This window comes from Hypanus sabinus, unplaced genomic scaffold (assembly GCF_030144855.1).
Source record: "Hypanus sabinus isolate sHypSab1 unplaced genomic scaffold, sHypSab1.hap1 scaffold_1375, whole genome shotgun sequence".
Classification (NCBI taxonomy): domain Eukaryota; kingdom Metazoa; phylum Chordata; class Chondrichthyes; order Myliobatiformes; family Dasyatidae; genus Hypanus; species Hypanus sabinus.
In genome coordinates, this window is record NW_026779447.1 from 51,063 (window position 1) to 63,335 (window position 12,273).

A 12,273-nucleotide genomic window follows, 5' to 3' on the forward strand; every position below is an offset into this window, starting at 1 on the left:
GAGCAAAGTCACTCTGATCACTTTTCTTCCCCATTTTGATGTCTGGTTGAACAACAACTGAACCTCATGACTGTGTCTGAGTGCTTTTATGCAGAGTTGCTGCCACGTGATTGGCCGATTAGATATTTACATTAATGAGCAGGTGCCCCTGATGAAGTGGCCACTGCGTGTGTAAGACCTGACAGAGACTCAGGATAGGTGATGGATGTAGTCAGCGCACTATCTCGATGCACTGATGTGATGAAATGTCTGGCATCTAAAGCAAAGATTTTCACTGTACCTCGGGGTACGTGTGACAATAGTAGACAAGGAATTCACAGTGCTCCCAAAGTTCTGATTGGATATCAGCAAAGGAAGTCCAGTTGGTAAATTTTCAAAAGACATGAAAATTGTGATATTGTTGAGATAAAGACGCTGAAGTTTGATATTGATCATGGAAGTTAGAACAGTACAGCACAGTACAGCCCGTTTGACCAGTGATATTGTGCCGACCTTTTAACCTACTCCAAGATCAATGTAACCCTTCCCTCTACATAGCTCTCCATTTTCCTTTCATCCCTGTGCCGATCCGAGAGTCTCTCAAATGTCCGGAATGCATCTCTCTCTACCCCCACCCCTGGCCATGTGGTACATGTACCCACAACTCCCTGAGTTAAAGCTTACCTCTGACATTCCCCCCTATACTTTTCTAAGTCCTTGTATTAGCCATTTGCACACTGGAGAAAAGTCTCTGCTCTCCTCTCTGTCTGTCTTTATCATCTTATCCGTCTCTGTCGAGTTGCCTCTCATCTTCCTTCACTCCAAAGGGAAAAGGCCCAGCTCACTCAGTCTGTCCTGATAAGACATGCTCTCTGGTCCAAGCAGTATCTGGTAAATCTCCTCTGCACCCTCTCTAAAACTTCCAATTCCTTCCGGTATGAGGCAAGCAGAGCTGGGCACAATTGTGGTCTGATTCCAGTTTTATCGAGCTGCAACATTACTTCACAGCTCTGGAACTTCCAAGATCTCTCTGTTACTTCACAATGCTAAGAGTGTTTCCATTGACCCTGTCTGCTGCCTTCAAGTTTGCCCTTCCAGTGGGTAAGCTGGGCAGAACAGTGGCAGGTGGAGTTTAATCCAGATAAGTGTGATAGGATGCACTTAGGAGGATTAATTGAGTTTTTTGTCCGATGCACATGACCACATACGGTGGTCCACAGTGTGATGGGCAAATCGACTGGGTGTCCAGCATGTGGAGATAAAAAGCAGGTCTGCTAAGACACAGGCAGACACACCATGGGACACCGAACGAGCTTTGTGCACCCACGTGAAGGTGGGGGTTTTTTGGGAGGATCGATTCGGGGAATCGATCAGTGGCTCACAGTGTGTGAAGGTAAGACCGGTGGGGAACTGTTCGTGTGTCCACCCTCGCCTAGGTGACAGGTCCACCACTGAAGAACGGTCGTACGTGGTCATAGTCGGTGACCATAACAGGACAGGAAGACAATGGAAAGATCAACGGCAACAGCATCACCTCTCTCTCTCTCTCTCCAATGTTACACAAGAATCTACCTCGAACTGAACTGAACTGAACCCTTCACTATCGTAAGACTCTATCCATTTACCCCTAGGCTTGAAAGAGTCTGGTTTTGGTTCCTAGTTCCACCCTTCTGTATATATCATTGCTAACCTGGTTCATACATTTGCATTTTATAGTACTGCATTGCTTAGTTTACTAATAATCACTATTAGTTTACGGTAATACCAGACTCCAACGGGTTTCCCATTTCTGCTGGTTTGGTAACCCGGTCACGGGGTACGTGACAACAGAGAAACTTACTTGCAGCAGACCACAGGCACACTCTCGGCAGCAGTCACAAGAACAGCATAAACTTAACTGAAGTTTCACAAGAAAACACAATTAGAACAAAAACACAAAGTCCATTGTAGTGCAAAGTGGTCCTAGTGTTGCTGTACTGAGGCGGTGATTGTGGTTGTGCCTGTTGGTCCAGGAACCGAATGGTTGAAGGGAAGTAGCTGTTCCTTAACCTGGTGAGATGGGACTTCAGGCTTCTGTACCTCCAGCCTGATCAGAGTTACGAGAAGATGGCACGGCCCAGATGGTGGGGATCTTTGATGGTGGATGTTGCCTTCTTGAGGCAGCACCTCTTGTAGATACTATCGATGATGGGGGGTGATGTGTCGTTACGTATTGGGCTAAGTCCACTACCCCTGGCAGCTTCTCGAATCGCCATACCGGACTGTGGGACTGCAGACTTCTGTTCCTACACTATAAATAGCTGGATCCTGGGAAATACCAAGGAACAGAGGGACCTCAGTGTACAATCACTGGAATCCCTGAAGGTGCAGGCATGGTTAGTGTAAAGTTTTACATTATTAACGATCATGGTGTTCCAGTTTCCTCCCACATCCCAAAGATGCAGAGTTTGCAAGCTGAGGACATGCTGCGTCGGCACTGTAATTATTGTGACAATTTCAAGCTCCCCTCGGAAAATCCCTGGACTGTGTTGGTTGTTGATGCAGACAACGTACTTCACTGTATGTTTCGGTGTTACTGATGTACACGTGACAAATAAAGCTAGTCTCAAGCTTTCTTTGGATAAAGTGGTGTGAGAAGGTGAATGGGATCCTTGTCTTCATTAGCTGAGGCATAAAATACAGGAAGCGTGAGGTTACAGTACAACTGTACAACACAGTGGACAGGCCACAGCCTCGGGACCGCGTTCAGTTCTGGTCACCACACTGTAGGAAGGAGGTGACTGCACTGGAGAGGAGATTCCCCAGGACGTTGTCCTGAATGCAGCATTCTCGTGTCAAGGAAAGGTCGGAGGGGCTGTGTCCCTTCTCCCTGGAGTGGGGAAGGATCCTGGGGGGGGGGAAGAATCAAGGTAATTTATGAGGGAAATGGAGATGGTCGGCTGTAGGGAGGTTTTCCTCATAACGAATGTTACTAAATCTAGAGGCACAGGCGAGGGGAAGAAGGGGGGTATATGAGGAGGGCAGTTTTTACTGCAATGGTTTGGGGAATGCTAGGATGTAGAATTGGGAGCGATACACACTCTCACAGCACTGATGAATTATCCAAAGGACCACCTGAACGGCCAGAGAAGGGGCACAGAAAGGGAGATGGGGTTGAGAGCGATAATAAATCAGCCATGATGGAATGGTGGAGCAGATGTGATGGGCTGAATGGCCTGGTTCTGCTTCTATGCCTTATGGCCTTGTGGATCGAATGCTGAGATACGGAGTTGTTGTATCTGGGCCGGTAGGGACCCAATGGGCCGATAGACCCGTTCCCGTGTTGTACAACTCTGGGACTCGACCAGATGGGTTAGGGGGTGGGGAAGGAGAAGGGAGAGTGGAGGAGTGAGTGGGAGAGAGAGGACAGTTGATACTGGGCTGAACATTAAATTATTAACTCACTAGATACCAGGAGTGTGAAACCGATTGGATCCGACCATTTACCAGCCGATGCTTCCATCCGGAAATAATACTTCCCACTATCGGATTCTTTTAAATTCCCGATCTTCAATGAACAGTTTTCACTCTGCATGTTTCCCAGGAACTCGACCCGTCCTGTATAATTCCCGCTGATCCCACTTGAAGTGTGATATACTGGAGTCCCTTTGTAATTCTGGTCTTTGAACCAGATTCCAGCGTCCGTCGGGTATCTCCTTCTGAATCCAGGAATGTGGAACAGGCAGGGGATGATCACACAGGACCCTTCCCGGGCACGGAGTGAGAGGGGGGTCCACACTGCCCAGTTATTACTCCCTGAAAAGAACCAAGACTCATTGTGGGACATCAAAACCAGAAAACCCACACCCCCAAAACTAGACGGCGATGAGAGAACAGGGGGAGGATTCATCTTGGGGTGGGACCACATCCCATCAGGGAGGTGGATGAGTGTAGGGGCCAGATGGAGGTCACAGAGATGGGAGAGGTGTAGGGGCCAGAGAGGGTCACAGAGACTGTGAGTGGTGTAAAGGCTGGAGGGGACTACAGGGAAGGGGAGCGGTGTGAGTGGCAGAGGAGTTACAGGAACAGGGTCGGGTCTAAAGGTGTAACACAGATGGGGGAAATGGAAGGGCTGGAGGGGGTCACAGAGACTGGGAGACGTGTAGGGGTTGGGAAGGGTCACAGAGATGGAGAGGGTTGATAGGGACTGGAGGGAATTACAGAGACCAGGAGAAGTGTAGGAGCTGGATGGGGTTTCAGAGACAGAGTGGTTTGTAGGGGTTGGAGAGGGGTACTGTAAAATGCAGGAGTGTTGTGGCTGGAGAAGGTTAGAGAGGCCAGATGAGTTTACAGAGGTGGGAAGGGTATAGGGGCCAGAGGGAAGGTAACAGAGATGGGAAGGGTGGGGGGCCAGGAGGGGGTGTTTACAGAGATGGGGAGGGCTGTAGGGGACAGAGGTGGAACAGGTCACAGAGATGGGGAGGGGTGTAGGGATCAGAGGGGAGGTCACAGAGACGAGGAGGGGTGCAGTGGCTGAAGGGGGTCACAGAGATGAGGAGGGGAGTAGGGGCCAGGGGAGGGGGTTACAGAGTCAGGGAGAGATGTTGGGGCTGGGGGTTGCGTGTTAGAGTCAGGGAGGGGTGCAAGGTCCATATGGGGTTACAGAGACAGTGAGGGTGTAGGGACAGGAGTGGGGTCACAGAGATGGGGAGGGTGTAGGGACCAGAATTGGGTCACAGAGATGGGAGGGGTGTCGGTGATAGACAGTGTTGTCCAGTGCAGGATGCTGAGTGAACGGATGATGGTTGAATGGGAGGGTTCGGGTCAGGTCACGGGGCAGCTGACTGATGAATATAACATGGCCGAAGGTCGAGGAGCCATCGATACAAACCATACACCGGCAGTTTAGTTCTCTCAGAGGCGGCTTTTCCTACTGAATTGATGGCTTCACACCCGTACTCCGTGTCTCCATAAGCACTGTAGATCTGATATGTTCGACCTGATGTCTGGGAACTTGCACTATTTGACCAATACCATCTGTATCCTGTTACTGGAGGGTTACTGTCCCCGGCCACACACTCCAATGTGACAGAGTCACGGGAACCAATGGTCTTGAAGGGAGAGAGGGTGAGGTGAGCAAACCTGGGAGCATCTGTGCAACCAAAAGAGCCAAACGTCAGAGAAAGGGTTTATCCTCCACAGAGCAGAGGAGCACAGTGTGACTCTCCCAGGGTGCTCCCTGCTCACCACCCCTCCCACAACGTTCCCTCCTCACCGCCCCTCCCACAACGTTCCCTCCTCACCGCCCCTCCCACAACGTTCCCTCCTCATCACCCCTCCCACAACGTTCCCTCCTCACCACCCCTCCCACAGTGCTCCCTGCTCACCGCCCCTCCCACAACGTTCCCTCCTCACCACCCTCCCACAACGTTCCCTCCCACAATGTTCTCTCCTCACCACCCCCCCACAGTGCTCCCTCCTCACCACCCCTCCCACAGCACTCCTTTCTCAAAAACTCCCCAAGTGCTACCTCCTCCCTGCTCCTCCAATAGTATTCATTCCTCACCGTCCCTCCAATAATGTTCCCTTCTCACTGTTCCCCCCATAGCGTTCCCTCTTCACCGCCCCTCCTCACCCCCTTCGCAAAGAGCTCCCTCCTCATTGCCCCTTCCAGAGCACTCCCTCAGTATCCATCTCATAACACCCCACTGACTCTCTTGCAATGCCCCCTCCCACCACGCTGTCTCCTGACCACCCCTCCCACTGTGCTCAGTCTGTGGTCTGGAGTCTGACCCTGACCCTCCTCACTCTGACATGAGGTGATGGGTCTCACTGAGCCGAGCCTGCTGTCTGTTTCTGTGACACTCAGCAGCTCCCAATACTCACACTTCACGTTTAAGGTGATGGTTTGGGACGGAGGTTTTCCCAGTGAGGACGAATGCTCACAGCTCAGCGTCCTGCCGTGGTCCCGGTAGGAAGCGACAAATCTCAGAGAGAGGCTGGTTGACTCGACGTTCAGGTCCGCGCTCTGAGCTTCTGTTGAAGATTGTTCAGCCAATCCGTCTGCACCCGTCCATGTCAGGTGACCTGGGCAGCCGTATCTCACAGAGCAAGTTAACGTCACCGCCCCTCCCTCGGTGATCTCCTCGGGTGTGGAAATCATTGGCAAGTTGGACACAACTGAGAAAGAGAGAGTGGATTAATCAGTGTGAACAGTTTGTGTAATTGCAGTCGACCCCAGTGTGCTTTACCCCAGGGATTTGGAAATGGGAATATGTACAGTGCTCCCAGTGAGGCTCAACACAGGAATATGGAGACTGGCACCGTGCGCAGAGTTTCCGGTGCGGACCAACTCTAGGATAAGGACACTGAAACTGCCTGGTGTGTCTGGTATGGGTCTGACCCAGGGATATGGAGACCGGAATTGTGCACGGTGTGGGTCTGACCCAGGGACACGGAGACTGGAACTGTGCATGGTGCTCCCGGTGTGGGTCTGACCCAGGGATATGAGAATGGAACTGTGCACGGTGCTCCCGGTGTGGGTCTGACCCAGGGATATGAGACTGGAGCTGTGCACGGTGCTCCCGGTGTGGGTCTTACCCAGGGATACGGAGACTGGAACTGTGCACGGTGCTCCCGGTGTGGGTCTGACCCAGGGATACGGAGACTGGAACTGTGCACGGTGCTCCCGGTGTGGGTCTGACCCAGGGACACGGAGACTGGAACTGTGCACGGTGCTCCCGGTGTGGGTCTGACCCAGGGATACGGAGACAGGAACTGTGCACGGTGCTCCCGTTGTGGGTCTGACCCAGGGATACACAGACTGGAACTGTGTACGGTGCTCCCGTTGTGGGTCTGACCCAGGGATACGGAGACTGGAACTGTGCACGGTGCTCCCGTTGTGGGTCTGACCCAGGGATACACAGACTGGAACTGTGCATGGTGCTCCCGGTGTGGGTCTGACCCAGGGATACGGAGACTGGAACTGTGCACGGTGCTCCCGGTGTGGGTCTGACCCAGGGATACGGAGACTGGAACTGTGCACGGTGCTCCCGGTGTGGGTCTGACCCAGGGATACGGAGACTGGAACTGTGCACGGTGCTCCCGGTGTGGGTCTGACCCAGGGACACGGAGACTGGAACTGTGCACGGTGCTCCCGGTGTGGGTCTGACCCAGGGATACGGAGACAGGAACTGTGCACGGTGCTCCCGTTGTGGGTCTGACCCAGGGATACACAGACTGGAACTGTGCACGGTGCTCCCGTTGTGGGTCTGACCCAGGGATACGGAGACTGGAACTGTGCACGGTGCTCCCGTTGTGGGTCTGACCCAGGGATACACAGACTGGAACTGTGCACGGTGCTCCCGTTGTGGGTCTGACCCAGGGATACGGAGACTGGAACTGTGCACGGTGCTCCCGTTGTGGGTCTGACCCAGGGATACACAGACTGGAACTGTGCACGGTGCTCCCGTTGTGGGTCTGACCCAGGGATACGGAGACTGGAACTGTGCACGGTGCTCCCGGTGTGGGTCTGACCCAGGGATACACAGACTGGAACTGTGCACGGTGCTCCCGTTGTGGGTCTGACCCAGGGATACGGAGACTGGAACTGCACGGTGCTCCCGTTGTGGGTCTGACCCAGGAATACACAGACTGGAACTGTGCACAGTGCTCCCGGTGTGGGTCTGACCCAGGGACACGGAGACTGGAACTGTGCACAGTGCACTCAATCTGAATCGCAGGTCAGAGCATCAGTAAAGGAAGAGCCAGGTCGGGTCTTCAGGACAGGAAGACAAGGAATCTGTTCTGCCTGTGATTGGTTCCGAACAGCATCAGATCCAGTCTGTGGACATACCTGATACATTTACCAGGACTCCATTTCGTCCAGAAAACTTCTCACCACTGCTGTCCTCCATTCTGAAGTAGTACCGGCCCACATCCCTACGGGTCACATTAGTAATAGTTAACATGCAGTCTTTCTCAGTTTCCCACTGTGAGTAGAGGCGAGCTCTCTGCTGGAACTGAGGGTCTGATTGCCTTTTGGAGTTGATGACAAGGGTCCCATGAGTCTTGTTGTCTTTCAACCACTTCACCTCAGTGAGCGGATGGCTTGCTGGATGATCGAAGCTGCAGGGGATCTGCACACAGGAACCGTCCGAGACCATGATGTTCTGTGGTGTTCGGACATTCCACCATGAGTAGACAACTCCTGTCGAGACAACAACTCTCCTTCAGTCAGTGGAACAGGCCCTTCGGTCCACAATGTTGTACCGACCATTTAACATACTCAGAGATTATTATAAACCTCCCTCCCTCCCTCCCTCCCATATAACCCTCCATTTTCCCTTCATCTTTGTGCCTGTATACGTGTCTCTGAAATACCCCTGAAGAATCTCCCTCTTCCACCACCCCTGGCAGTGACTTCCACACACCCTTCACTGCCTGTGTACAAAACCTGAATTTCCCCTATATTCTCCTCCAAGCACTTTGTAATTAATCTCTCTCATATCAGCCAAATAAAAAAATACTGAGGACACAAGTAGTAGAATTCTTAAAAGTGAGTCTGTAGGTTGTAGAATCAGATACTGAGTTCATATATCCACGCCAGTTTGGGAGCCTGATGGTGTGGGGCATCCTTTCTCAATCTTTCTGCCCTGGAGAAACCCTTTGAAGTAATTTTCAGGTCTCAGGGAAGACTTGTGTAAAAATTATTATATCTGCAGCTCATGGGGCACCTTCAACTGAAATGAGACGATTTCTGTCCTTGCTCTTGATGCTTGTTAAACAAGAAAATGCTCATTCACATACATAAGAAATTGAAAACTGCAGCAAAATTTTCATTCAAAATCTGGTAAGACCTGGTAAATCTGGTAAGTACCTCTGTCCCAGGATACTGGCGGACGTTTACCGCTGTACCATTGAGAGCATACTCACCAGCTGCATCTCAGTGTGGTATGGCAATTGTCCCAAAGCACTCCAGCGTGTGGTGAAAACTGCCCAGCGGATTATCGGCACCCAATTGCCCACCATTGAGAACATCTACCATAAACGCTGCCTGGGCAGAGCAAAAAGCATTATCGAGGATGCATCTCACCCTAACCATGGACTTCTTACTCTCCTCCCATCTGGTAGGAACTACAGGAGCCTCCGCTCCCGCACCAGCAGGCACAGGAAGAGCTTCTTCCCTGAGGCTGTGACCCTGCTGAACCTCACATCACAGCGCTAAGCAGTATTGCACCCATATTGTACTGTCTCAGTACTTTTATATTTGTGTGCTGTAGCACTTACATATATTCACAGTTATTTTTAAATTAACACTATTCTTTCCATTTCTGGTTAGATGCTAACTGCATTTCATTTGTCTTTGTATCTGTACTTGGCCCAATGACAATAAAGTTGAATCTAATCTAATCTAAAATTTTCATTGCTTTCCTATGAATGGCAGGATACTCTTTCATAGAAATCCAGAACTTGTCCAGGGGCAGGTCAGTAAATCTCATCTTGAGTACATGATCAGAGTGCAGCTCACAAAGTTCCTCCTCTTCTCTCAGAGTCAAATTCTCTGGCTGAGCGGAAGATTCAGAGAAAGGGTCCTTCACCCAGTCATACACTTGTGTTGCAGGAAAAATGCTGTTCAATTTTGTTCTACAGTTCTTCCAGGTAGTTTACAATCGGACTCGAGACTTTCTGATATCCTTCCTCACTCTCAAGACTAAGCAGTGGAAACATTTCAAGATTTCTTTTTGTAACATGATTTTTCCAAAGATTTAGTTTCCTTTTAAATCCAAGAATCTGGTCACTTGAAGTCAAAACATTTTCTCTGAGGCCTTGCAGAGACCTGTTCAACTGGTTCATATGATGAAATATGTCTGCTAAGTAGGCTAGTTTCTGCAGCCGTTCTTCATCTTCAAAGCACTCATCAAAACCTGGCCTACTATCTTTCAGACATTTGGGCATCATTATGCCAAAAGGTTTCACAAAATTATCAGAGTGTAATTATCAGCCTTTATATAAAAAAATTAAGGAAGATGTGGCAAGATGAAAACTGATTCCTTTTTTCAGTCTCAGCTCAAGGATTGAGTCTATTAAAATGAATATACTGCCCAGACTGTTATATCTCTTTCAGACCCGACCATAGAGATGAATCAAAATCAATTCAATGAATGGAACAAGATGCTATCAAGGTATATTTGGCAGGGTAAAAGGCCCAGAGTTCATCTCAAAACTTTGCAATTAGCAAGGGAAAAGGGGGGGGGGGGATGGGGCTTGCCTTCTCTTAGAGATTATTATTTTGCAGCACAGTTGAGAGCTGTGATATGTTGGTGCAACCCATCATATGACGCTCAATGGAAAAACATTGAGGAGCGGGTACTTCCCATCCCTATACAAGCAATTTTGGCCGATAACAACCAGCAAAGGTACATAAATACTATTGATAAACCATGGGTGAAATTGACTCTTAAAATATGGAGAACTACTAGAAACGAATATAATCTAGAGGGAGATATTGCAATTCTTAAATGGTGTGCATATGACTCTGATTTTACACCAAATACATCGGATGCTAGATTTAAGGACTGGACAGCTAAAGGAATAACAGTTCTTTGCAGCATAATGAAAGAAGGAACACTGTTCAGTTTTGAAATGCTTAAAGAGAAACACTTATTAGAAAAACAAGATTTTTATCAGTATTTACAGATGCGACAATATGTTAAAAAGATGCTTAAAAATGTAACCAAGGCAAATACATGCTTGATAGAGCTCTTTAGAAAAGCATATCATTCAGGTAATGGTAGTAGAATAATTTCAAGCATGTATAAGGGGTTGTCAAATTTTAAAACAGATTCAACTTCATACATTAAAACAAAATGGGAGAAGGAAGGAGGGATAATTATATCTGAGGAAGAATGGACGACAATATGGAGATATCAATGGAAGTGTACCAGTTCACAGAAATGGAGGAAGTTTGGATGGAAAAACTTGATAAGATATTTTATTACACCTTCTCAGAAATCCCATTATGATAGTAACCTCCCTGTTAAATAGAGATAAATATTTAATGAATATGCTGTTGGTGGCTGGTAAAAAGACTCTTACTAGGAAATGGTTATCACAGGAGAGCCCAACTTTAAATACATGGATGGAAATTACAATGGACATTTACAAAATGGAGAAGATAACAGCATCTGTTAATAAGCTGGAACAATTTGATACATACTGGGAAAAATGGTTTAACTACATAATGCCTCATAGGCCTGATTTTATTCTCACAAATCAATGAATCTGTTGTAAAAAAAAAATCACTCCCTACTTGCATATAGTTCTTTCCTTTTGCTTGTTTTTTTCTTTCCACTCTTTTCTATAAGTGTATACCTCATATAAATACTTTGTGGAGATTTGTGATATATGATATATATGTACAATGTCTGAAATGTATCTTATGGAAATGTTTGTTTGATGAACTTCAATAAAAAATAAATTACTAAAAAAAAAGTACTCCTGCAATTCAGCTTTCAACCACCGTCCGTGTGTAGCAGGAGATTGGAGTGGTCTTTGTCCAGGTTTCCACACAGTTTTTTAAACATTCTCGAGTGAGCTGGTCTTTGTTTAATAAAGTTAACCATTTTTGTAGCACCATTCGAACTCTTTTCATTTTCAAGTGTGTTTGACATCAATCCTCTGTGCATAGAGAGCAGTGTTGTGACAACGTCAGGATTTTCTTTTTTCACAAGAGAAACGAAACCTCTCATGGAGCCGACCGTTGATGGGGCACCATCAGTGTAGCTGCCAGCACGGTTCCTCCAAGAAAGACCTTTTGTTTCCAGATACGAAGATAAAACATTAAATATATCTTGGTCTTTGCTTGTTTTGGGCTATTCTTTGCAACAGAATAAGATTTCACCTTCATTTACAAATCTTAGAAATACTACAGCATAACATTTATTGGTGAAATCTGTTGACTCATCAACCTGCATAAAGAAGTTGTTGTTCTTCAGTTTATCGCACAAAACCTCTTCAGCATCATGTGGCATGTCATCAATACATTGCCTTATCGTTCTGTTTGAGAGTGAAACCTTTTCAATGTCGTGTACTGCACATTTTCCTAGCATTTCACCGAGTATAATCTTACATGCTGGCATTATTAGGTTCTTACCAACTGTGTGACTTTTCATTTTTCTGGGTGATAAGTTCCAGTACTAAATTCTTTGCTTCCTGAGTCGTTTACTGACTGCGACTTTATTAACAAAAGCTTTACTCTGTTTTGAGATTCCAATTGCCATGTAAATTAATCAATGCTTTTACATTTCATCTGGC

At 48.0% G+C, this 12,273-nt stretch overlaps 1 protein-coding gene across 2 annotated transcripts in view; it reads right to left on the bottom strand.

The window, feature by feature from the left end:
- LOC132386905 (sialoadhesin-like) overlaps window positions 1-12,273 on the bottom strand; it is a 75,878-nt gene that overhangs the window by 51,056 nt on the left and 12,549 nt on the right. For both annotated transcript variants that reach the window (XM_059959263.1, XM_059959262.1), the window contains exons 3-6: window positions 7,814-8,167; window positions 5,845-6,138; window positions 4,850-5,110; window positions 3,424-3,774 (exon numbers count right to left, since the gene is read on the bottom strand). In XM_059959263.1, the coding sequence (XP_059815246.1) occupies window positions 3,424-3,774; window positions 4,850-5,110; window positions 5,845-6,138; window positions 7,814-8,167 (1,260 nt within the window). The remainder of the gene's footprint in view (window positions 1-3,423; window positions 3,775-4,849; window positions 5,111-5,844; window positions 6,139-7,813; window positions 8,168-12,273) is intronic.